We start from the raw sequence: 25,095 nt of genomic DNA, 5'->3' as shown, positions 1-25,095 counted from the left end.
GGATTTACTGTGGAAAAGCATCTAATGCTCAAGGCACAATGTCTGGCCACATAGGAAATGATCAGTGTTAGCAGCAGGGGCCAGAGAAGGATCTGTTCAGTTCAGTCGTTCAGTTGTGTCTGACTCTTTGCAACCTCATGGACTGCAGCATGCCAGGCCTCCCTGTCCATCACCAACTCGCGGAGCTTACTCAAACTTAAGTCCGTTGAGTCGGTGATGCCATCCAACCATCTCATCCTCTGTCGTCTCCTTCTCCTCCCGCCTTCAATCTAGAGAAGGATACCTATGTGCAAAATATAAAAACACTAAAGACATCTATCTGATGGGATGTTTCAGGGCAGTGGTCCCCAACCTTTTCGGCACCAGGGGCAGGTATCATGGAAGACAATGCTTCCACAGACTGTGTGGGGGTTTGGGATAATCCAAGTGCATCACATTTATTATACACTTTATTTCTATTACTGCTACATCAGTTCCAACTCAGATCATCAAGCATTAGATCCCAGAGGCTGGGGACCCCTGTTTTAGGCAATTAGACAAAGCAAAGGAGAGAGGTCTAGGGGTTGGACACAGGACCATGTGCTTCATAAAGGTTGTATCCTGGGCACAGAGTGCTGACTTTGACTGTGAAGAGATCACTAGAAGCCTTTGGCTGAATACAGTAAGTAGAGAAGCGGAGGGGTGGCTAGATATACCTTTTCAATCATTATTCCTCTTCCTTGTGCCCCTCTCCCACCTCCTTAAGCTCCTAAGAGGGTAAGGTTCCCCATAGCAGATTTCTGAGACTGAATCCACCTGTGATTAGCAGAAAAGAAATAGGCAATCAACCAATCCCAAAGCGAAAGGACTGAACTGCTTCCAAGGTAACCATACGTAACTTTTAAAAAATCCAGAGAGGCATGAAATTCAAATGAGATGGCCAGTTCACAGACTAGTCATCAAATTAACATTTTCAGTATCTTGTCAGTCCCATCTTTCTGCAACATCCTCATGCCGGAACTCCCATTCCCTACTTCTGTTATTTGCCAATCTTTACAGGAAGCAGTGGCGCACGCCTGCAGAGAGATAGGGGCTGGAGAGTCAGGAAGGGCAAAGAGGAGAACTGAATGCAAATACATATTTATAATTTATCAATTAGCCTCTCCCTTCAGTTCTGAACAGCTAATCCAGTTTGAGCTGGTGAGCTAGGTTCTCTGGGCTCGGGTCTCTGACAGCTTTGATTGGGAATGGATGAGTGAACTGTGGTACCCAAAGGTGTGAAGCAGTGAAAGGCATGTCAGAGCATCGGAGAGAGTGCACCGACTCAGCGCCCCTCCCTTTCCCAGCTTATCCCACAAAAGGTGGACCTGCTAAGTTAAAGTCCAGCGTTGTCTCTCCACTTTCTCTTTATGACGTAATGGATTATCATTGGGTCCACTGTCAATGGATCCCTATGTTCTTCCACACCCCTAGTCCCACCATTCTTAGCTTATCATACTGAATCAGAAAACTTTTATTCCCCCCAAAATACAGGAGATACAACACAGAAGATAAAAGAGCCACAGATATTACCCAAATTTCAAATTTTATACAATTTCTAGTCATTCACCAATCCTCTCCCCATTCTCATCTATCACCCTGAATTCAGCTATTGCCAGGTCATGGAAACACTGGCAGGTCATTTCGCATCTTTCCTGTGCCCTTAATACATTTACAGGAGGGGATCTTAGAATACCCTAAGTAAAATATATCTTCCCCACAGTGCACAAGCACATTCAGACAGAAACAGCACACCATAATGGGGAGGCTCATTCCGGATTTAGAGGAAGGCAGGCCAACTCAGAGCAATCCCCAACCATCAATCATGAAATACCTTGAAGGAAAAGGAGAGCCCTCGATTTTTTTTCTTTATGTTGTTGTTTAAAACACCATTATAATCTGGACTGTATTCATCAGAATCAACAATTTCCCAGGGATATATGAATATTTCAGAAGGCAAATTGATAGTTATAATGATAAAAATAAAATGATCTCTACCTTTACTTCTACCTACAGAAATGAAGGTCCAATTAAGTAGAGGAAGCATGGTGTCCACCATGGAGGCGGCAGGAGAGAGAAAGAGAGAGCAGGGAGAGTAAAACATCAGCATGCTGCAGACACACAGAGAAATGTAACACACATAACAAACCCCACAACAGTAGTGGCAACAGCAGTACAACCTTGAGAAGGCAGCACAAGACAAATGCACAATGTGAAGCTTAAACAGTGTGACCAGCACATGCTTAAGCTTTTTCCCGTCAGCCTCTTCTCAAGTCCCATCCTTAGAGACAAGTCTGCATGCAGAAGCAATGCATAGCCTCGTGTGTGTGAAATCGTATGCACTTAACCAGACTAAAACTGTTTGGGCCACGTTTCAGAGAAGCGAAGTTCTCCTGTATCTTCTCAATGTTAATATGAGTTATGAGGATCCAGAGTGTAACGTACATGTACAGGTAGTACACACACAAGTTTTTCCACATACATTTATAGGGATCAAAAACAAATCGCGGAGACTTAGTGAGAACCAGACAGATTTCTCTTTCTTTCACGTTGAAGGAATAAGGAAAAGGAAGGGAGGTAATCATCATAAGGGCAAGAATGGACAAGGGGTGGGAAATGAAAAAGAATGAGAGGGGGAGGGATGGGGTCAAAGGACCTTCTTTAAAAACTTGAACTGAAAAATTGCACCTTAAAATCTTAGTGGCACTGACGACCCAGAAGAATTCCGCATCCTTTCTTGAAAGCCTTTCTAAAGGGGAATTCACAATACCCATGTTTGTCACTACGTCATTGCCTAAAGACTCTTTTTCTAGAAGTTTCCTGACTTACCCCTGCCCCCCAGAGCACGCATCCATGGGTGTGTCTGAATTCTCTACTCTTAAATGCTTCAGTGCTGGGCAAGAAGTTGAATAGTAGGTGGAAAAGTGGGGAAGTTACACACCAGAGGTTCTCCAGATACTTTTCACACCAGGGTTGGAATTTAGCCCTCCAAAATGCCCATGCTGTATCAGTGGGTTGAAATAAGTCAGGATTAAAGAGGTCGCCACCAGCCTGTCTCATCAACCTAGACTCTACCCTATGACATCAGCCGTATGAATACCCTCAGACCTCCAAGCCACTAGAAAATCTAGAACTCTTAAAGGGCAGCTGGGAGGACGAGACGAGGAAATGTAGAAGCATCTTCTCACTGGGACTCTGAGGGCCTGCTTTTCCTGGTGGAACCTGTTATCAAAGTGGGGCCGCTGAATTCTAGCATTCCTAGAGAGTGGGTTATCACACTCTGTAGAGATATGCGTAACTCTCTCAAACTATCCGGATATACTTGGGCGACATAAAGAGCGCTCCTTGCTCATACTCACCTCATGGTAACCTGCTGTGGGGAGACAGCGTCCCTCACTCACCTACAAGAATGGAGAGGCTTCACCCCAACCTCTTGCTGGAGAATTCAACCAACCCCTCTAGCTCTGTTCCTTGACATCTGCTCTATACGAGATCGTGTCTTCACTGAAATGTCCAATATCCACATCACAGGTCGTGGCTCAGGTCTAGAGGATACAGTTTTATTGGGAAAGTGTGCTTCCTTCTGTCCTGCCTTATCAAGTCAGAAATGCCCTCAATTGTCCACCTCCGCAGCTTCCTGGACAAAACTTCCCTCAGACCTGGGTGGTTCCTTGTTCTGATCATATACTCCTTTTTATGGCAACACTGTCTGATGAATCCTGTGTAAGAAAATGGGGGTGTCGGGGACGGGGCAATTGCCCTTCAGTGCCGCCCCACCCTCCTCAAAAGACCAAGAAAATCAGCAGAACATGGAAATACACCTCCTCCCCTTCTCTTTGGTCCTTGAACACAGGCAGTGAGTCCCATGTGTATTTTGAAAAGAAATAGACAAGAGAAATTAAAGTACAGTCTTTCGGAGTCAGGGCCAGGCCAGGTAGACCAATCTTGCAATCACCCCAAAACGCAGAAGAAACACAATAGTAGCAATTGAACAGTGACGAAAAAGACAATTTGAAGTAGGCTCACTTCTTGAATCCTGATTTAGGCTGATAATATGGAAAATTTTTATTTAGGAGAAAAAGGCTTCATTCACAGCCCACCCTGTGCTTAGCTGAGCTGAATTTCCTGCTCAGTTCATTCCCTGCATAATTGAATATTTTAGGTTGCAGATGCGGAATTTACAGATCTTTATATGCCGTTTTCTTCAGGGTGTATAATGAGTTAGAACCCTGCCATCAGGACATTAGCATGTTCTTTCAGTGGTTTTGCTTTTATACAAAACTGAAAACAGTCAAATCCCCAAGGGCTTCCTTTGACCACTGGAGGTCGAGGTGGGGGTGGGGTGGGGATAGTGGCTAGGGCTGAAAGTCATTACAATGGGCAGGGGGATGGAGGGGAAGACAAAAATCAAACCTTTACTCAAGAGTGAAATTCAGAGAAGCCCAACGCCTCTCCCCCAACCTGGGGCCCCAGCATGAGGCTTAGGGAAGAAGTTAAACGCTCTGGTGCTCTGAAATTAGCTTCATTCACCCCCATTATCGACACCGTCATGGCTTGTTTCATGCTTCTCTCTGGGAGGCAGCCCAGCAGGGCCAGCGCCCAGGATGACAAATGGGGGAGTGGAATGGAGAAGCCAAGGGGATGATGGGGGTGCAGGGGGAACCTCGATGCGATGGGAAAGGTGCCCCCCACCCCACCCCACCACAGGGTGGCCCGGCCCCCAGCCTGGCCCCTGGCAGGAGAAACAGGCAGCAAACGGCCTGCAGGGGATGATGCGGGCTCTCAGCAACCAGCCAGAGGCATGAAGGCAAGCAGTTCAGGCAGCTGCAGCACCGTGAGCCCAGAGCACCTACCTTGTTCACTCATCATGAGGTGGGAGAGGCCTTGAAGGAGGGGGAGAAGAGAGGGGAAGGAGAAAAGAAAGAAGACAAAGTTAGAACCCCACATGGAAGGCCATCTCCCCTTAATGCCCGAGCAGGAGTGGCGGGGGGCACCCACATGTACGCAGGAGCATGCAACGAGCCCTGAGACGCAGGGCAGGGTGTCCAGGGCCATCCAGTTCAAGGACAGTCTTTTGTTTGCTGAACCTGCGGGCCACATCGCCACTGATCTATGCAGTAGGTAGGATTTGAGACAAATCTATGAGACATTAGGTCCCTTGGGAAAGAGACTCCAGATGTGGGCAAAGTAGGTTTCTTTCTTTCAAATAGCTTGCAATAGAAATTCATACAGTGATCACTGTAGAAACTTTGGAAAATTCAGAAGAGAAAGAAATCAGTTGTAGTCTCGCATCCAGAGTTTACCATCCAACACTGTCCACCCTAGATACAGTTGTCTTTTCTACAAAAATTGAACCACACTGAACATACCACATGGGTGTCTGCTTTCAAGTTAGACAGCTTGAAACATCTCCGTATGATCCTGGCCTTCGCCCAGCGACGACCACATCCCTTCCCTCCAGCACCAACTTTTCCTAGAAAGTCCCTCATGTTTGATCACAGAGGCCTAGCCGAGCACTGAAAGGATTAAAGAAGGTACACGAAGTCCCAATAAATAGCACAACCTCTCGCTATGTTCTTACTGAAGTCCAACAAGGCTCTTAAGAACTCATTACTTCAAGGAAAGCATAAGCCCTGATAAACCTATTAAAAGAAAAGATTTCCAACCAGTAGCCAACTGTGCTGGCTATCTGCTCTTCCACTGTTTTTATTATTGCTGGAGATATTTGGAGATCCTTTCCCCAGAGTAAAATTCAGGGATATAGGGGATTAATAAAGGAGAAAAATCTCTAAAATATGGAAATCTCTAAATGTTTTTGGAGATTACTAGAGATTTAGAAAAGTAATCAGAGGCAAAATATGGGTCAAGCAACTGACTTTTTAAAGATCAATGATATATTAAATACATAGATATACCATGTGCCATAAATGTCATGGAGGCATTTTTTCAACAAATTTCATTAAACTATAGTCATATTTTAAATGCACATTTCTGACATTCATTTCTCAAGGCCTGGCATATTAGTACTCATGGAGGAATGGAATCATGCCAAAGCAAGTCATTCTCATGTTTTATTTTAAAAATTAACTATTGGTCATTTTTGGGAGGGGATAATAAGAAAGACGCATTGCAGGCAGACGCTTTACCGTCTGAGCCACCAGGGAAGCCATAATAAGAAAGAAGAAAGGATTAAGAAACCTTTCATAAAATGCCTGGAGTTTCTGGAGCAAGCCATTGCCTTCAGCATCCAAATCAAGCACACTAAGAGGGAGGGCCTGAGGCAGACAGGTGGGGCATGTGGGAGGGGGAAGAGGAGGAGAATAGGTGTGTGAATTCACAGGGCAGTTGTCAAGAGCAAGAAACGAGAATACGAAGATCTAAAGAGGTCCCTAAGATGCAGGTTAAAAATAAAAGGGCAATAGGACCATAGTCGGAGAAGGCAATGCACCCCACTCCCGTGTTCTTGCCTGGAAAATCCCAGGGACGGGGAGCCTGGTGGGCTGCCGTCTGTGGGGTCGCACAGAGTCAGACAAGACTAAAGCGACTTAGCAGCAGCAGCAGCAGCAGCAGCAGTACTATTATGCACTTGAAGTATAAATGCTAGAGAGTAGATCTTAAATGTCTTCACCATAAAAAAGAAATGGTAATTATGTGATGAAATGAAGGTGTTTGCAACATGTATCTAATTAACACAGTTTATATGTTAAGTTTACACAAAGTTATATGTCAATTATCTCAATAAAGCCGGGGGAGATATTTCTTTTTTTTTATTATTCTGTTAAATGGGACTTTTTTTTTTTCCATTTAAACCTTTTATTTTATATTGGAGTATAGCAGATTAACAATGTTAATAGACATCAGTGGACAGCAAAGGGATTCAGCCATACATATACATGTATCCACTGAGGAGATATTTTTTAAAAGAAAAGACCAATATTTTACACCTGTAACTGAAGAAGAAATGGGATACTTGATAGCAAGAGGGTATTCAAAGCCAAGGAGAAACCCCTAGAGTCGGGTCCCATTTATGTACCACATGTGGATCTTTAAAGCAGTGTTTCCCAGAGCACGTTTCACTGACACCTGCATTAACCACCTGGGGATACTTACTAACAGCAACGTTCCTGGACCCCACCCACGTCCGAATGAGTTAGAATCTCGGGGAGGAGTTGGGGAAGGACCTGAATTTTGAGTAAGTTGCACTAGTGATTCTCATGCTCACTAGAACTTGCGAGCTACCCCTTTAGAGTGACACATAAATCAAATTTTGGTAAATTAAACTGTATGATAAATGCACTAAGAGGAACTGGATATTTAATGGAACCCTACGGTGGATCTATGTACTTATCGGGTTTTATTAAGCTACATATGTAGTTGCAGTCTTGTGATTAAAATAAATGTACATATTCTTCAACTTATAAAAAATCTGAACTAGAAATATTAGGCCAGGAATGTAAATCTGGGATCCTGATGTGTTGTAGGCAACAAAGCAAAACAGACAGAATCAAGTGTAAGAAGAAATAGCACAAGACAGGGGAGAAAACTGTAACCATAATGTGGTTTGAGTTTTATTTTGCTTTTTGAGAAGGGGATTTTAATCCACTTTCATGAGCTTTTACATTAGTATCTCCTCTTATACAAATCTACCCCCGAGGATTGCAGAATTAAGAACTGGAAACCAGGAATTCCAGAGGGTCTAGGTCTATTATGAAATTCTGTTTCTCCCCTTCCTTCCACTCCCAAACACTCCTACTTGCTGGAAAAAGGCCTCAAGTCCCCGCCAAAAGTGAATGGAAGAAATGACCATCAAACGAGTCCAGAACCTACTGTAGGTAAACACTGCATAAGGCACTGAGACGCAACAAGTGTGGCACGTAGTCGCCAACCTCTAAGAGTTTAGAGTCTCATTGGGAAGGTGTGTGCACGCGTGTTTACATTTACACACACATACAAAGTCATACATAGACATACATGCACATAGGCTACCTGACAGTGAAGGATAGGGGCTAAGATCAAGGGCCTCAGATTTGAATCCCACCTTCGTTATTTTCTAGTTTGTGACACCAGGGAAGTTGCTACACGTCTCTGTTCCTTGACTTCCCATCTGGAAAATTGGGATAATTATCATGCCAGATTCAAAGTTTGTTTTGAGGATTAAATAAATGAATGTATGTAAAGCAGGGCCTGTACATGCTAAGGGCTACATAAGAGTTACTGCTGTTATTTTTAGACTGTAAAAATATACTGATGTGTGAGACAACGTGAAGCCTAGTGCCTGACACACAGGAGGTGCTCAGTGTGTATTTTGTGAGTGAATGAGGAACAATTGATGGGTAATTGTTAAGTGTCAAACAACTGATTCAGACAATAAGATCCGTAAGGATTGTGAGGAGGGCCCTGGGTGTACAGCAAGAGTTTCTGGAGGAAAGTGGGATTTAAAATCCATCTTGGAAGACAGTTTAGGATTGAGAGCAATGAAGGACATTCCTAGCTCCCAAGACCACTAACTGCTTTTGTGTAAGGATTCTCCTGTTGCCTTTCTGGAATACCTAGGACACTGCCAGGCACATGGTAGGTATGTAACAGATGGTGTAAAAATAACAATTAGATCAGATCAGATCAGTCGCTCAGTCGTGTCCGACTCTTTGCGACCCCATGAATCGCAGCACACCAGGCCTCCCTGTCCATCACCAACTCCCGGAGTTCACTCAGACTCATGTCCATCCAGTCAGTGATGCCATCCAGCAGTCTCATCCTCTGTCATCCCCTTCTCCTCCTGCCCCCAATCCCTCCCAGCATCAGAGTCTTTTCCAATGAGTCAACTCTTCGCATGAGGTGGCCAAAGTACTGGAGTTTCAGCTTTAGCATCATTCCTTCCAAAGAAATCCCAGGGCTGATCTCCTTTAGAATGGACTGGTTGGATCTCCTTGCAGTCCAAGGGACTCTCAAGAGTCTTCTCCAACACCACAGTTCAAAAGCATCAATTCTTTGGTGCTCAGCCTTCTTCACAGTCCAACTCTCACATCCATACATGACCACAGGAAAAACCATAGCCTTGACTAGATGAACCTTTGTTGGCAAAGTAATGTCTCTGCTTTTCAATATGCTATCTAGGTTGGTCATAACTTTCCTTCCAAGGAGTAAGCGTCTTTTAATTTCATGGCTGCAGTCACCATCTGCAGTGATTTTCGAGCCCCAAAAAATAAAGTCTGACACTGTTTCCTCATCTATTTCCCATAAAGTGATGGGACCAGATGCCATGATCTTCATTTTCTGACTGTTGAGCTTTAAGCCAACTTTTTCACTCTCCTCTTTCACTTTCATCAAGGGGCTTTTGAGTTCCTCTTCACTTTCTGCCATAAGGGTGGTGTCATCTGCATATCTGAGGTTACTGATATTTCTCCCGGCAATCTTGATTCCAGCTGTGCTTCTTCCAGTCCAGCATTTCTCATGATGTACTCTGCATAGAAGTTAAATAAACAAGGTGACAATATACAGCCTTGACGTACTCCTTTTCCTATTTGGAACCAGTCTGTTGTTCCATGTCCAGTTCTAACTGTTGCTTCCTGACCTGCATACAGATTTCTCAAGAGGCAGGTCAGGTGGTCTGGTATTCCCATCTCTTTCAGAATTTTCCACAGTTGATTGTGATCCACACAGTCAAAGGCTTTGGCATAGTCAATAAAGCAGAAATAGATGCTTTTCTGGAACTCTCTTGCTTTTTCCATGATCCAGCAGATGTTGGCAATTTGATCTCTGGTTCCTCTGCCATTTCTAAAACCAGCTTGAACATCAGGAAGTTCACGGTTCACATATTGCTTGGAGAATTTTGAGCATTACTTTACTAGCATGTGAGATGAGTGCAATTGTGCGGTAGTTTGAGCATTCTTTGGCATTGCCTTTCTTTGGGATTGGAATGAAAACTGACCTTTTCCAGTCCTGTGGCCACTGCTGAGTTTTCCAAATTTCCTGGCATATTGAGTGCGGCACTTTCACAGCATCATCTTTCAGGATTTGGAATAGCTCAACTGGAATTCTATCACCTCCACTAGCTTTGTTCGTAGTGATGCTTTCTAAGACCCACTTGACTTCACATTCCAGGATGTCTGGCTCCAGGTCAGTGATCCTTTGGTATCTCTGATTTTCTTGAAGAGATCTCTAGTCTTTCCCATTCTGTTGTTTTCCTCTATTTCTTTGCATTGATTGCTGAAGAAGGCTTTCTTATCTCTTCTTGCTATTCTTTGGAACTCTGCATTCAGATGTTTATATCTTTTCTTTTCTCCTTTGCTTTTTGCTTCTTTTCTTTTCACAGGTATTTGTAAGGCCTCCCCAGACAGCCATTTTGGTTTTTTGTATTTCTTTTCCATGGGGATGGTCTTGATCCCTGTCTCCTGTACAATGTCACGAACCTCATTCCATAGTTCATCAGGCACTCTATCTATCAGATCTAGGCCCTTAAATCTATTTCTCACTTCCACTGTTTGGGTGTTAAAACTAACACCCAAAAAAGATGTCCTTTTCATTATAGGGGACTGGAATGCAAAAGTAGGAAGTCAAGAAACACCTGGAGTAATAGGCAAATTTGGCCTTGGAATACAGAATGAAGCAGGGCAAAGACTAATAGAGTTTTGCCAAGAAAATGCACTGGTCATAACAAACACTCTTTTCCAACAACACAAGAGAAGACTCGATACATGGACATCACCAGATGGTCAACACTGAAATCAGACTGATTATATTCTTTGCAGCCAAAGACGGAGAAGCTCTATACAGTCAGCAAAAACAAGACCGGGAGCTGACTGTGGCTCAGACCATGAACTCCTTATTGTCAAATTCAGACTTAAATTGAAGAAAGTAGGGAAAACCACTAGACCATTCAGGTATGACCTAAATCAAAAATAACAATGAACACACACAAATGGTTCACAGAAGGAAGAAGTGAAAGGTGATCTTAAGGACCATTGTATGAAGGCCTGGAGTTTCCAGGCTAAGAAGAAAGGACTTGATCTTGCAGCTGATGGGAGACACCGACGGCTCACGGGCAGGAGAATGCCCTTGGGAAAATGACGTTGGGGAAGATCGTGTTGGCAATGGTGTGGACAGGATGGATTAGAGGGGAAAGAGAGAGAGGCATAGAGATCTGTCATAGGCAGAGGGCCGAAATTAGTATCGAGGCAGCAGGAAGGAAAAGGCAAAAAGGATTCAACAGGCTTTGGGTGACCGATGAGATGCTTCAGGGGACGAATGGATGGCAGACTGAGTGAGGCGCAGTCAGAGACAGGAAGGTGGGATGGAGTTGGGAGATGGATCTGGAATGAGGGTGATAATGAATTCTGTTTTAGGCATGATAAGCTGGAGAAACAGAAGAATCACTGAAGCAAAAAGTCTAAGGTGCATTTAACATTACAGGAATAATTCTGCAAGAGAGTCAGGACAAATGTAAAAGTGTATCATCTCCCCTTCTTGAAAGAGAAGAGTCTGTGCCCATATAAGTGAATGAAGCCTCAAATAAAAAGGGGCCAGAGCCCTGAGTCTTAATCTGGGAGGGATGGGGATTATTAAAGTACCCCAGAGCTTCTTTTTTTTCATGCATATTCCAACATTAAAGTAAAATTTTACATTCAAAAAGAAAAAGGAACTATATGGCTTTCCAATATAGATACAGAAAAATAATGCTCAAAAAAAAAAAAAAAAGCCTTCACTGAGGATATAATTAACAAGGAAGGAAAAGCAATCTATGCTAGCTGTGTGATATGTGTGTGGCTGATGAGAAAAAGAGGAGGGGGGCTTCTTGTTAATCTCAGAGACAGAAGGTCAGCAGCAGCCCCTCAGACCACACATCAGGCCCTGGCACTAGCACCTAGCTGGACTTGGAGCTCAGCATTTAATCTGAGCCTGATATTCAAGGGATGCTGAAAGACAAGACATGGGTTGGAACGGGGGGCTCAGGGAAGCAAAGGAAAACCCACCACGTTTGTCCAAAACAATCCCACCATGGGTTGTGGATTTCAACAGACCTTCAGTAAAGCTTCGAAAGCCAATTCCATAAAATCTCATCTAAGGAGGGCAAGGAATAGGGACTGGCCTAGGACGAGCCTTTGATCATCAGAATATGGAGAATTTTCTATACAGAGTTCCTATGGAACTACAATGCCTTTAAAAAAAAATATTATAAAAATCAGAAAGCAACTGAAATGTCTCCTAGCTAGATGTCACACTCTGTCAAAGTGCTACCTAGTTGGGTTCAGGGACCATTCTGGATCCCATGAAGATGTCTGATATTTTTCATTCTTTCTTTCACTCTTTCTCCCTGGAGGAGGACGTGGCAATTTCTAGTGCTGTCTACCTCACTTTCTGTGCCTATCTATCTGTGGTTCATGGGCTTCCCAGGTGGCGCTAGTGGTAAAGAACTCGCCTGCCAATGCAGAAGACATGGGTTCGATCCCTGGGTCAGGAAGATCCCCTGGAGGAGGGCACGGCAACCCACTCCAGTATTCTTGCCTGGAGAAGCCCATGGACAGATGAGTCCCACAGATCGTGGTCCACAGGGTCAAGAACAAGAAGAGAAAAAGACTGCCAATAGGTAAGACATATGAAGTAGAAAGTACCTTAGAACAGGCTGCAAATCCTATGTAGATTATATGCAAAATACACATATGGCCCTCTAAACTATGTTACACCTTTTGGGAAAATCCCTGTGGAGGTAGTTGCAGCTGGAGAGAATGGAATGGCTACAAAAGCAGTCATCTGTAAGCGGCTGTGGCCATTATGAAGCCTGTCATGAAAATGACTAATATAGAGAATAGAGACCATTTACTGGAACAGGCGAAGAAGATGCACTGTTCAGGAGGCAGGCCAGAAGTGGAAGGCCTCCATCACTGAAGCTAATACTGTCTCCCCCTCAAACCTGTAATAACCCACTCCCCTCTGATGGTTTTTAATCCTTCTTCCTTCCTTCATTCTGGCTGAGTAATTGGAGAAAGTATTTCAGGGGAGGGAGGAAGTCATTCATGGGGGAGGAGAAAAGATGCGGGAAGGAAAAAAAGCAAGTTATCTCTGCCAAGACTTCTCTCTCATTCACTTGCAGGATAACTTTTCTCCCCCTGTAAAATCCACACATATCATCTCTTTTTCCATACTGAAGTGGAGAAATGAAATGTCACTAATTGCTGTAAGTGCCAAGTGCCAATGTTGAATTTTTATGAAGCAACAAGGACTTTTAAAAAGAGTAATTACATAAAATCAGAAGGTAATGGAAACATCCACCCCGATATTTCCGGAGGAGCTAAGGAGATGGTGAAGGTAGCAAGGGGTGGGGCTTGACAAAAAGAGAAGCCCCAGTGACCCTGTGTCTGCGGAGTGACTGTGAATTTGGAAAAGAGGGAAGGGGATAGAAAAAAATACGCATTGTAGCATGTTAAGCACTTAAAAGAGAGGAAATTCAGTTAGCTTGGTAAAAGGACAGAACTGTACCAGTGGCTAGTATTTGTTGACTGTTTAACATATACCAGACATGCTAAGTGTCACGTAACATTAAATACATCTCTGTGGGAAAGGCATTGTTGTAATGTAGATTTTACAGGTAAGGAAGCTAAGACCTAGAGCCAAAATCTCACTACTTAGGAAGCAGTGAAATGCAGATGCTAAACCAGCAGATGGATTCTCCAGGCTGCATGATAACTGTGATAACTACTAGCTACCCTGTCTTAATTCAGTGCTGGTGGAGAAGCAAGAAGACACATCTTGAACAATTCAGGACCAGAAAATAGTGCCTGGACATGAATTCAACTTCATTTATGATCCTGGTACAGCAAGACTGAAGGAGCCCCCAGGGCAACTGTTTTAAATAACTGGTCACCGTCTCCCTCTCCTCCATCTCCATGCCCAGCTTCTACTAAAATATGAAGCTCTTCCCTTCCTGGGTCCTTTCTGGGGGTTACTAGGCCATTAAGAGATGTTTATTCCTTGGAAGGAAAGTTATGACCAACCTAGATAGCATATTCAAAAGCAGAGACATTACTTTGCCAACAAAGCTCCGTCTAGTCAAGGCAATGGTTTTTCCTGTGGTCATGTATGGATGTGAGAGTTGGACTGTGAAGAAAGCTGAGCGCCAAAGAATGGATGCTTTTGAACTGTGGTGTTGGAGAAGACTCTTGAGAGTCCCTTGGACTGCGAGGAGATCCAACCAGTCCATTCTGAAGGAGATCAGCCCTGGGATTTCTTTGGAAGGAATGATGCTGAAGCTGAAACTCCAGTACTTTGGCCACCTCATGTAAAGAGTTGACTCATTGGAAAAGACTCTGATGCTGGGAGGGACTGGGGGCAGGAGGAGAAGGGGACGACAGAGGATGAGATGGCTGGATGGCATCACTGACTGGATGGACATGAGTCTGAGTGAACTCCGGGAGTTGGTGATGGACAGGGAGGCCTGGCGTGTTGCGATTCATGGGGTCGCAAAGAGTCAGACATGACTGAGCGACTGAACTGAACTGAACTGAAGCCACTTCCCTCATTAAAATTCAACTCTGAACACAAACTGCACTCAGGCCCCTGTCATTGCACTGCCATGTTCCTGAGGCCATCAGGAAGCCAAGCTTAAGATCTTTCTTCAGAGACAGGAATGGCACAAGGATGTGTGAGAAGGAAGGATGGAGACATGCAGCCACAGGCTGAGGATGTCTACTGCCCCGGGGCAGGAGGGAGAAGCTTAAAAGGAAGGATGCGGGGCCTGAAGGAAAACTCCACCCACCTCCACAGCTGTGTCTCAGACCAGCCCTTCCCCAGGCAATTCCCTGACCGGCATCATGACCTTCATCATGGACTTCAGTTTCCTTGTCCTACCTGGGGTTCTCCGGTGGCTTACAGAGGAGCCTTGACCTGCTTAGCATTTTGACAAATGACTTGGCTGAGAACAACCATGACATGCTGTCTGGATGTTGTAATGAACCAGAGCAGAAAGAAATATCTAACCCGTTAGCCTTGAGAATCAGGGTCCCAAAGATGTGAGTGGACAAAAGCAAAATTTAATTTTAAGGGGATAAATAGAAATTGTGGCCCTTAAGCACAACCTCCCACACTCCCCACAAACCCTCAAAAAAATCACAAGTAAAAAGAAGGCACCAGTTCCACTTCTTCTCAGCACTGACTACCAAAGTTAGGGTCTGGGTTCAGAGAACATTGCCATATATTAGGAGGGGCATTAAGGAGGTGGGAAGGTCCATGGGAGAAGAATCGGATGGTGGGAGTTCCAAAAGCACGTCACATGCAGAATGGCTGAAGGAACAGCTGTGTACAGCCCAAACATGAGAGCTAGATAAGGACATGAGTACTGCCTTCAAACATTTTTAAAGTTGCACATCCAAGTTAAAAGAGCACGTACATTCAGCAAGATGAGGGTGGAATGACAGGGGACGCGTCACTTGCCAGAATGCCGTAGAAGAGAGTCACAGTGAGGTTTTAGAAGATAACTAACAACTATTCCAACTCCAAAACATAGAGTTTCTATGAACCAAGCTGACCTCTGAAGAGGCCAAGCAACTCCTTACTGAGATGAACCATATGAACCTGCTGATATGTGACTGGTTTTGACCTACAAAAATGACAATTTTCAATGGTCCAAACTGATATCCAGAGACCACCACCCCTAATCAAAAAGGTAGTCATGAAACAAGGCTTTGCCGAATCACCCAACAGCAGTCGTGAACTGACACTGACACTTGGGAAGTTCAACCGTTTGCATTCACGATGTTGGCTTTTCCACAAGCCCTGCACAATACTAGGGACAGAGTGAATAGTTGGGCTGATGATCGTGATGGCGTCCAGAGGAACACCTGTTGCTAGTTCTCTAGGGCAAGCGCTTCTGGGTTGGTCCCTCCATGATGCCACCACACTCCATCCTCGGCACTAAGCCCTGTGCAGGATGTTACTGTATTAGCTCACTCAGTATTTGCCTCTAGACCAACTCTGTTCTTACAGCATGGTGCCTGGACTGAACAGAAAATATTTCTTCGGAGGCATCCATGAGTCACCCATGGCATCTATATGGCATAGCCACAGGGAAGAAGAAAGAATGTCTGCAGCCACCTTCTCAATCTGGCCTACCTGGGAGGGTGGGGGGGCAGGGTGATGGAGGTGGGGTGGGGTTTTCTTTTTCATGAATATCATGAAAGAAAGAGAGAGAAAGTCAAGCATGTCACTCCAAGGGTTAAAAGTGAAGTCGCTCAGTCATGTCTGACTCTTTGCCACCCCAAGGACTGTATCTTACCAGGCTCATCCATCCATGGGATTTTCCAGACGAAGTATTGGAGTGGGTTGCCATTGCCTTCTCCAGGGGATCTTCCCAACCCAGGGATAATACCTGGTCTCCTGCATGGCAGGCAGATGCTTTACCATCTAAGCCACCAAGGAAGCCCCTAAGGGGTAAAGCATCAGCAATTATGGCTTCTGGAAAAGACTTCCCAAAGAAGAGAAAGTCCTTACTCTCCAAATGTTATGAACTTCTCTAAAATAGCTCTTTATTCAAGAGTGACATGAAGCTGGAAAGGACTTCGGATATGTTAAATGAAATAATTGTGTCCAACTAGGCTATGGTGTGCTGGATTTTAAAAATCCAGGGATGAATTTGACAAAATTAAAGCATGGCCCCACGTCAAATACACCAATTGCACACATACAAAAGGGAAAGAAATGGCTTAGCAGCAGTACACGTGAAATAGTAGAAGTTCTCAGTGATGTTAAGTTCAATTTAATACTGTAGTCATTATATAAAAGTAAGGTCATTAATAGATGTAGGAAGTCTAGAAAAAAGGAGCAGTGTAACATGAACCGGTTGCAACGTGTCCATGAACCTGTATGTGGTGTGGGCAAGGATGCAAAGAAAACTGTCATTTTTCAGAGAACAATGACCTGGATGAAAGAACTTAAAACCCTTGTATGAGAATGCCCAAAGAAACTAGAGATGTTTTGGCCTTTAGAAAAGAAAATCCTTAAAGACAAAAGCCCTGTCTTCAAACACTGGGAGTGTAATTAGATCTATTCTGTGCGTCTCCAAGGGCTGGAAGCAATACAGGTGGTGAAAGCTATAGTGACTCAGAATAAAGAAGAGCTTGTGAACATTCAGTGCTGCTAAAACGGAATGGCTAAAGGAGCAACGAGTTCCTCATCATTGCAGGGGTTTAGGTCTGAATAAGCTCATATGGAAGAGATTCAAAACTTAGGTGCACAGAGAGCTCAGCAACTTTGGGTCCTTTCCATGTCTGAAATGCTGATTCTAATAACAAAGCTTATGAGCACATACAGGATGCCAGGTAGTGGGGTGCAGGCATACTCTGTTCTCAAGAGTAGGGCTCTCCCTGTCCTTCTAGCCCACAGTGGCCAGTGTGGACACGTGGGGGACAATAAACAGCTGGCTATTGAATAGGGTATAATGAGGCAGGCTCCATAGCTCTGTGATCTAAGGTGCCATGGGAACTCAGGCGAAGTGGGGATCATTCATCCCATCCTCCCTTCCATCATGGGAGGTATACAATAGTGGTTAATACTGCTGCTTTCAAGTCCCTTCACTTTCCTTGAAAACATGGTTTTCAAACTTTGGTCCTATCAGATTACCTAGGAGCAACGTCTTACTTCAGTTAGACTGGATCGCATTCATTAGCTTTCCAGGTGACTTTAACTGTTTTATTATTTATTTGGCTACACAGGGTCTTCGTTGCAGCAGGCAAACTCTTAGCTGCAGGGATCTAGTTCCCTGACGAAAGATGGAACCAGGGCACTCCACACTGGGAGTGCGGAGTCTTAGCCAATGGACCACGAGGGAAGTCCCCGGGTAATTTTCATGTTTACCATTGCTCTAAATAATCCAAAATCTGAATGCAAATCCCAGCCCTGTCTCTTGCTAACTGGGATATTAAGCAAGTTAACTATTCTGTGCCTTTTCCTGTAAAATATCTGCATGTCACATGTAAAGTATCTTAGGATCACTGTGACAGTCACACGCAACCACACACAAAGAGCACTTCTGAGAGCTCATGGCACACAGGAAGGGCTGGGAAGCTTGTAGCCACTGCTGTTATTCAGGAGACTGGCATATCTAGGCCCTGTCTCCTCCACACCCCCACCCTCCTGTCTCTTGCCAACAGCACTTCTCCAGGAAGCCGGCAGCTCTAGGAGACCACCTGCCCAGGCATCCTCAGCTGCCTGCCTCCATGGTCACGGTCGGCTAAGTGACCCCACAAGGGCACCCACTGTCCTCAACACTCAGCTGCTAGTTCCTGAGGCCCAGCCCTCAGGAACTGACTAGCTTAGCCCAAGTCCTTTCTAGACTTCTCGAGGCAGGTCGTCAGAATGAGAGGGTCTCCGAGGCTGCCATAAATAGGCTGGTGACTCAGCTGAGTTACATGGATGTTCTGGGGCCTCCGTTTTCTCTCCTACACAAGGAAGAACTGGTCCAGAATAGTTTCTCTTTGGTCTCACCAATGGCATTTTGAGCAGCACAGTCTTCAAGTGAGACTCTCCCGTATATTGCAGCACATTTAGCGTTGATTGGTCCTTCCTCCTAAATGCCACCAATGGCTCCTTATCACTGGCACAGCAAATATCCATACCACACCTGTGGCAGGGACAGTACTAACCCACTGAGACTATAGGATCGCTTCCAGGACTTTTCCAGCTCTGACCTTGCCCTCCAGAACAGAGAAACAAAGTGGACCACAGCCAGCATGCTGGTGAGTCGGACTTGCCACGACAGTAAAGGAGGCAACTTTAAAAGGCTCTACAAAGAGGCACCAGGGCCAAGTGATCTGCTTCTTCGAGTTAGCCAAAGCTGGAGGCACGCTGGGACGCGGCTCCTTACTCACACTTACTCATCAAGAACGGCCATGGGAGCCAAGGGGGTCTTCCCGGGCCCCAGCCGGGCAATTGGCTGGGAGCTGAGAGCTGTTAGCCCAGCCAAGGGCCCCTTTCCAATCCAATTACGCACAGCAGTGCTGGATTTCCTACAGCCTGCAGCTCCACTGAGCTGAGCCCAAGAGATGGGCACTGAATGAACACAGAAGGCTGAGTTACCTTCTGTCTCGGGTAAGCCCCAATAAAAAGCAGCCTGTCTTTCAAAGGAACGTGGGGTAAAGTGAAAAGCTGATTCTGGAGCACTTTCACTGAACAAGCATTTACTCCATGCCTATGATGTACTGGCATTGTTCCAGGCCGAGACCATACAGTACGGGAGTGTACCTTCGTGGAGCGGATGCTCTAGATGGAACTCCGTATGAGACATCCCCAGGGCCAGACACATCAACATTTGCATCCTGCTCCACCACTTTTTACTGGGTGGAGCTGATGAGTTAGCATTCCTGAGAGTTTGTTCTTGAGTGAAGTGGGTCTAATAACAGGATCTTGGACACGTCAAAAGAATTAACTGGTAGACATGAAAACTTAGTACTTTAGTGCCCTGCTCAAAATACAAGCTCAATAAATGTCAGATGTTTTTTCTAATAAGTAAGAGAGAAAAGCAAATGGGACTGTTGCCCAAAGGAACAGGAAAGAAAAGACAAAAAATATACCGGGCAGCACTGGAGTTGGGAACCGCCAGTCTCTAGCAATGGAAGATATGACATTTTCCTGAGTCCTTCTTCCCAAGGGGGCTTAGTTACTGGCCTAATCACAGATCCTCAGAATGGAAGAAGCCTGAGAGGGCATTTGATTTAAATAAACCTGATACCCAGAGAGGCTTATGATTTACCTAAGGCCACACAATTCCTGGGGAAAGTGAGAGGCAAAGAGAGTCAGAAGGACAAAGCAGAGATCCCAGACTGCATTTAAATCCTGATGCCTGCCATACTTGCTTCTGGCCTGGGGCAAAGGATATAATGTTTTAAAGACCAATATTTATCATCTGTGAAGTGGTGGAGGCCTGGCACGTGAGGGGCCCTCTCTACATATCAGTCCACTTTCTACCCTCTTACTGGGATGTCTTGGCCTCACTTGAAAGTGGTGCTTGCCAGGATCCAAGCTGGCGGGACCTCTTTAGGGACCTCTTTACTGAAAGCATAAAGAACAGGATGGATGCGAGAAAGTGTGAGATGAGAAGACAGCAGTTTAGAAGGGTCTACAGCAGAGGAGAAGGGGGTGGCCGAGGATGAGATGGTTAGATAGCATCACTGACTCAGTGGACATGAGTTTGAGCAAACTCTGGAGATAGTGAAGGACAGGAAAGCCTGGCGTGCTGCAGTTATGGGGTCACAAAGAGTCAGACACGACTGAGTGACTGAACACCACCACAGCTGAGGAAGCATGCCTCTGAACAGTGAGGGGCAGCAAGACACAGGCAAAAGAATGTTTTATTTTGCTTTTAAACTTCTCTAAGTATTTTCAGTTGTAAAATGGAAACACATGTGGAAAGAACCAAATGCGGTAACTTACAATAGTAGCTAATTAATACATTGCTTACTCTGTGCCAGGCACTGCTCTAAAGACTTGACTTGCTTGAGCTTATTTAATCTTCACAATAGTCACATGAGATAGGTATTTGTTGTCCCCATTTTACAGATGAGGAATGTAGGGTCCACAAACGAAAAGTTACCTGAACAGGCCATGCTGTGCTGGGATAGAGACAGGGTGTCAACCTGCCTCTGGCTCCAAGCCTATGCCCTAAGCCAGAGGTGACAAACCTCCTCTGTAAAGGGCCAGATGCTAAATCTTTTAGGTTCTGCAGCTCAGAGAGCTGTGTCTACATCATAGCAGCTCCCCTCTGCTTTTGCAAAGCAGCTACAGACAATACAGAAATGAACAAGTGGGCCTATGTTCCAAAAAACTTTGTAAACACTGACATTCGAATTTTATAAAAGTTTTGCATCACTAATTCTTCTTCTTCTGATTGCTTCCAACTATTTAAAAAGTGAAAAATCGCCCTCAACTCAAAGGCCATATGAAAGCAGGGAGCTATCTTGCCTCACATACATGAGAAGGGCCCAAACAGTGACCTGTGCAGACCACGTGGTGGATCAGCATCCATTCTCTTTTCTTTCCCTAACCTTCTTCTTCTTAGCTCCTGTCAACCCAGAAAGTGGATATTTTGCTCTGTCCCCAGCAGATGAAACCAGGAATAGGGCTTTAGCAAAAAGAGTACTGCACTCTCCTTAATAAATACGGCCCTGTTGGTCCCAAGGAGACTGGGGATTTTAGGTCAGTGTCTCTCCAGCGCTAACAGGCAGACCCCAGGGACCTTGGTCAAACGCAGAGGTCTAGGGAGAGGCCTGAGATCCTGCCTTTCTAATGGGCTCCTGGGTGAGGCTAATGCTACTGGGTCTGTGGGTCGGGTCTCCTCTAGGAGCAGCCAGCTTTGAGAGCAAACCCTCTGTGTTCATAAACACAAGTCAGCTGTGTCAGGCACTGTCTTCTGTGAACAGCACCCCTCAGGCCAGATGAGGGACTCCCTGGAGACATAGCAGGGTTCAGGACAAGTCAGCAGATTCCCTCTCCAAGGGCAGCAGTGAGATGACTTAAATGGGAGGAGGAAGACAAGGAGGGGCAGAGATCCAGAGCAGGCACAGGGAGGCCTGAGCACAAGCCGTCAGCTGCTTCCGGGCATAGCTGACCACGGTCCCCCGGGCCCCAGGCAGACAGGTGCCCCTCCTCCCGCACCTGCCAGGGTTCTGATGGACCGAGGCAAGAGGCCTATTTCCCTCATCAGGCCTCTGAATAACTAGGGCACTTCCACAAGGTCACCGTCATTCATTTAAATTCCAGCTCTAATCAGCAGGCTGAGCTGGAGAAATTATCCCTTCGGAGCAGAGATGCTGTCAGTGAAGCACTATAAACAGCGGCCCCCCCGCCAGAGCCCCCCGCCTGCCCCAGGGAGGGAGAGGACCTGAGGGGGTCTCCCATCCACAGGCCCCAGCCCTGCTTCCTGCCTCCGAGGTCCTCCATCCACCCCGTCTTCTTCCTCGCCTCCAAAGCACTTCCTCTCCCCTTGGCAGAGAGTTCTGGAACACACAGGAAGTGGGGAGAGGACTAAGAGTTTGGCAGAGCTGGGAGGGCAGCTCAAAGACAAACCCTATCGGCCAGGAGCATGGGATCAGCATCTGATAGGAATCCCTTCAGGGCCCCAGATGGGGTACGTGGCCTCGGAGATGTCCCCTTCCCCTCCCTGGGCCTGCGTCTCCTCCTCTGAAAAGTGAGAGTTGCAGTCCTTAGACAGGATGCCCTTGGAGCTCCAACGTGTCTCGAGACCCTGCAGACCCACAATGCCCCTGGTGCTTGTGGCCATACTTTCTGCTCGAGAAATATTTCCAAGGCCCTCCTATGGTGCCATGCTCCACCGAGCAGAGTTGGGAATGCAAAAACGCCCAAGATGCACACAGCTCTGCCTTGAAAATACCAGAGTTTTTAAAGAAGAAGGCGCAGGCTTTGGAGACAGACAGATCTGAGATCCTGGTTGGTCCCGGCAACTGGCGACTGTGACCAGTTACTGGACCTCTCTGCGTCTCCTTGTCCTCTTCTGGAGTGTGGATCCCGACCCAGAGGGGCTGATGTGAAGAGTCAACCAGAGAATGCATGGCAGGCATCAGAGCTGCGGGTCCCTCCCCTCCTTCTGGTCAGCGCACCACAAGCGCCTCTTGCCACTTCGTTATCTTGAACCTCCCTCCCAAGGACTAGGAGGAGGGGCTGTGCATTTTCCCATATGGAAGTCCATCTGAATACCGCCTGCCTCTTTCTCCTACCAGGACACTATCGCTGAGTCCCCAGCCCATCTCCCGGACCTTAGGAGAAGTGCCAGGCCCCTTCTCCAGCTGTATTTTACAGGAGGGTTACTTCTAACCAATCTCCTCATCATGTAGAATTAATCAATTAATCAATCGTCCCTTTACAGTCTTCCAACGGCCCCTGGATAAATAGTTACATTAGGTCATAAAATCCCCAATTTGTCTTCCTGAGGGGAAGGGAAAAAAAAAAAAAAGAAACTCAGAGAACCACTAAAGGCCTCTCATTTGAGAGCCGCCGCCCCACTGGCTCCAGATTGCTTGGCCGGGAGCGCCGAGAGGCGGGAGGCGGCCCGCTGACCTCAGCCAGGGCTGGGCAGTGCAGGTTGCCTCCTGCCACCTCAAGGGCCGCAGGGAAGTTCCTGGACCGGCGATTTGCTTCAGGCTCAGAAACCACACATACACACACACAAGGCCAAAGGTCAGTGAGGAGACAAAATGGGCAATCCGCTCTTGATGCCTCAAGGGCAGAATGGAGAAGGGTCAGAATTAGGCTGGAATCCCCCACTTGGCCAAGGGACTCGGCTCAGGACCTCACCTCCTGGCCTCAACTCCCTCAACAGAAAAATGGGGCTCAGGCAGTGTGCCTCGGAGGGTTTTCAAGAGAGCAAGACGAGATAGTGGCTGTGAGGCTGAGATAGTGCGGTGTTGTGCTGGCGATCGCCGCTATTTCTAAGGTAGGCTCATGGGTGACCTCTGCCCCTTTGGAGAGATGGAGGGGGCACCTATGGGTCCACGGCATTTCACCCCACCAGGGCCAGTGTGGCACCTCCTGTGAGAATTAGGGAAAGGTGCCCCTGGATCAGAGGCTGCCCTCTGGGTGCAGGCGTGGCAAAACGCAGGTTGGGGTTTGGCCTCCACGCATTACCTGAGCAGGGAGCCGCTACACAGGACATAAGACACACAGGTCTAGGTGAAGACCCTGGGTCATCTCTGCCATGAACCAGGAAGAGAAGGGGTTCAGCCAAATGGCACTCAAAAAATTTTGGTGTTGGGCTTACTCCCTCATTTGAAGTATCCTAGAAAACATCAGCTTAGCAGAGAGACAGACCTCCCTGGACCCCCCTCTTTAAATTAGCAACTTCATTTTTACCTGCTTCATTTTTTTTCCACAGCGCTCATTACCCACCACGTGATACAATAGATATGCTGATATATATATATACATGTACATATATACTATACACACACATATTTTTAGTTGCCTGTGCTGTGCTGTGCTTAGTCGCTTCAGTCGTGTCCAACTCTTTGCAACCCCATGGACTCCAGCCTGCCAGGCTCCTCTGTCCATGGGGATTCTCCAGGCAAGAATACTGGAGTGGGTTGCCATGCCCTCCTCCAGGGGATCTTTCCAACCCAGGGATGGAACCCAGGTTTCCCTCAATGCAGGTGGATTCTTTACCATCTGACCCACCAGGGAAGCCCATGAGTACTGGAGTGGGTAGCCTATCCCTTCTCCAGGGGATCCTCTGGACCCAGGAATTGAACCGGAGTCTCTTGCATTGCAGGCAGATTCTTTACCAGCTGAGCTACCAGGGAAGCCTTTCAGTTCTTTGTCTTCCTCTGTCTATAGATACTTTTACTATAGTATCTATAGTAAAAGATATATGAGGACAGGGATGAGCTTCTGTTTTGCTCACTTTTTCATCTCTAGTGCCTAGAACAGTGCCTGGTACATTGTAGGTTCTTGATAAATGTTAGCTCAGTGAATGGCTGAATTAAAATATTATTATATAGAATAAATTAAATGATATCTTCCTAGAAAATTCTGTCCTGCGCTCTGGTTCAAACTCTGCTTATTTTCAAAGGTGAGTGACAGGCAGATGACAACAGAGGCAGGGAAGCCCTGTGTATTTGCTAGGGATGACAGTATTACCCTTTTATGTTGTGTAAGATGGCATGGAGACCAATGGTCAGAAACTCCACTTAAGTCTGGGTGATTCTTTTACATATTCAAAATCAATAAAGGATAAAGTCCTTTGGAAAGGCTGCTACAGATAAAGTCACATTACCTCTGAGCAAAAATAAATGATAGTCCTATTAGGAAATACTTACGAGATCTTCAAGTGAAGAAATTCAGGGATGAGACCCCACATGTTCCAATGGAGTATGCATGGCTTTGCAGTCTGAAAGCCCCAAGTTCAAACTCCAGTCCTCTGACAAGCCCTATGATCTTGGACAAGCTGCTTAACCTATCAGGCCCTATATTTCCTTCACATTAAAATGTATTTAACAATACTCCTCCTCTATTGATGCTATGAGAATTAAATGTTAAAAAGATTAAATAAGAAAATATATGTGAAAATACCTAAGAAAGATGATA

General features: G+C 45.8%; 1 protein-coding gene across 22 annotated transcripts in view; it reads right to left on the bottom strand.

Annotated features, from left to right (window-relative positions):
* Window positions 1-25,095, bottom strand: part of NRXN3 (neurexin 3) — a 1,811,822-nt gene that overhangs the window by 1,669,329 nt on the left and 117,398 nt on the right. For 15 of the 22 annotated variants that reach the window (XM_027552557.1, XM_027552544.1, XM_027552553.1 and 12 more), the window contains exons 4-5: window positions 4,872-4,901; window positions 2,017-2,028 (exon numbers count right to left, since the gene is read on the bottom strand). In XM_027552557.1, the coding sequence (XP_027408358.1) occupies window positions 2,017-2,028; window positions 4,872-4,901 (42 nt within the window). The remainder of the gene's footprint in view (window positions 1-2,016; window positions 2,029-4,871; window positions 4,902-25,095) is intronic. The other 7 variants (XM_027552545.1, XM_027552555.1, XM_027552571.1 and 4 more) reach the window with 1 other exon arrangement.

The sequence above is a fragment of the Bos indicus x Bos taurus genome, chromosome 10, assembly GCF_003369695.1.
Source record: "Bos indicus x Bos taurus breed Angus x Brahman F1 hybrid chromosome 10, Bos_hybrid_MaternalHap_v2.0, whole genome shotgun sequence".
Taxonomy (NCBI): domain Eukaryota; kingdom Metazoa; phylum Chordata; class Mammalia; order Artiodactyla; family Bovidae; genus Bos; species Bos indicus x Bos taurus.
This window is presented reverse-complemented; position numbering and strand designations above follow the sequence as displayed.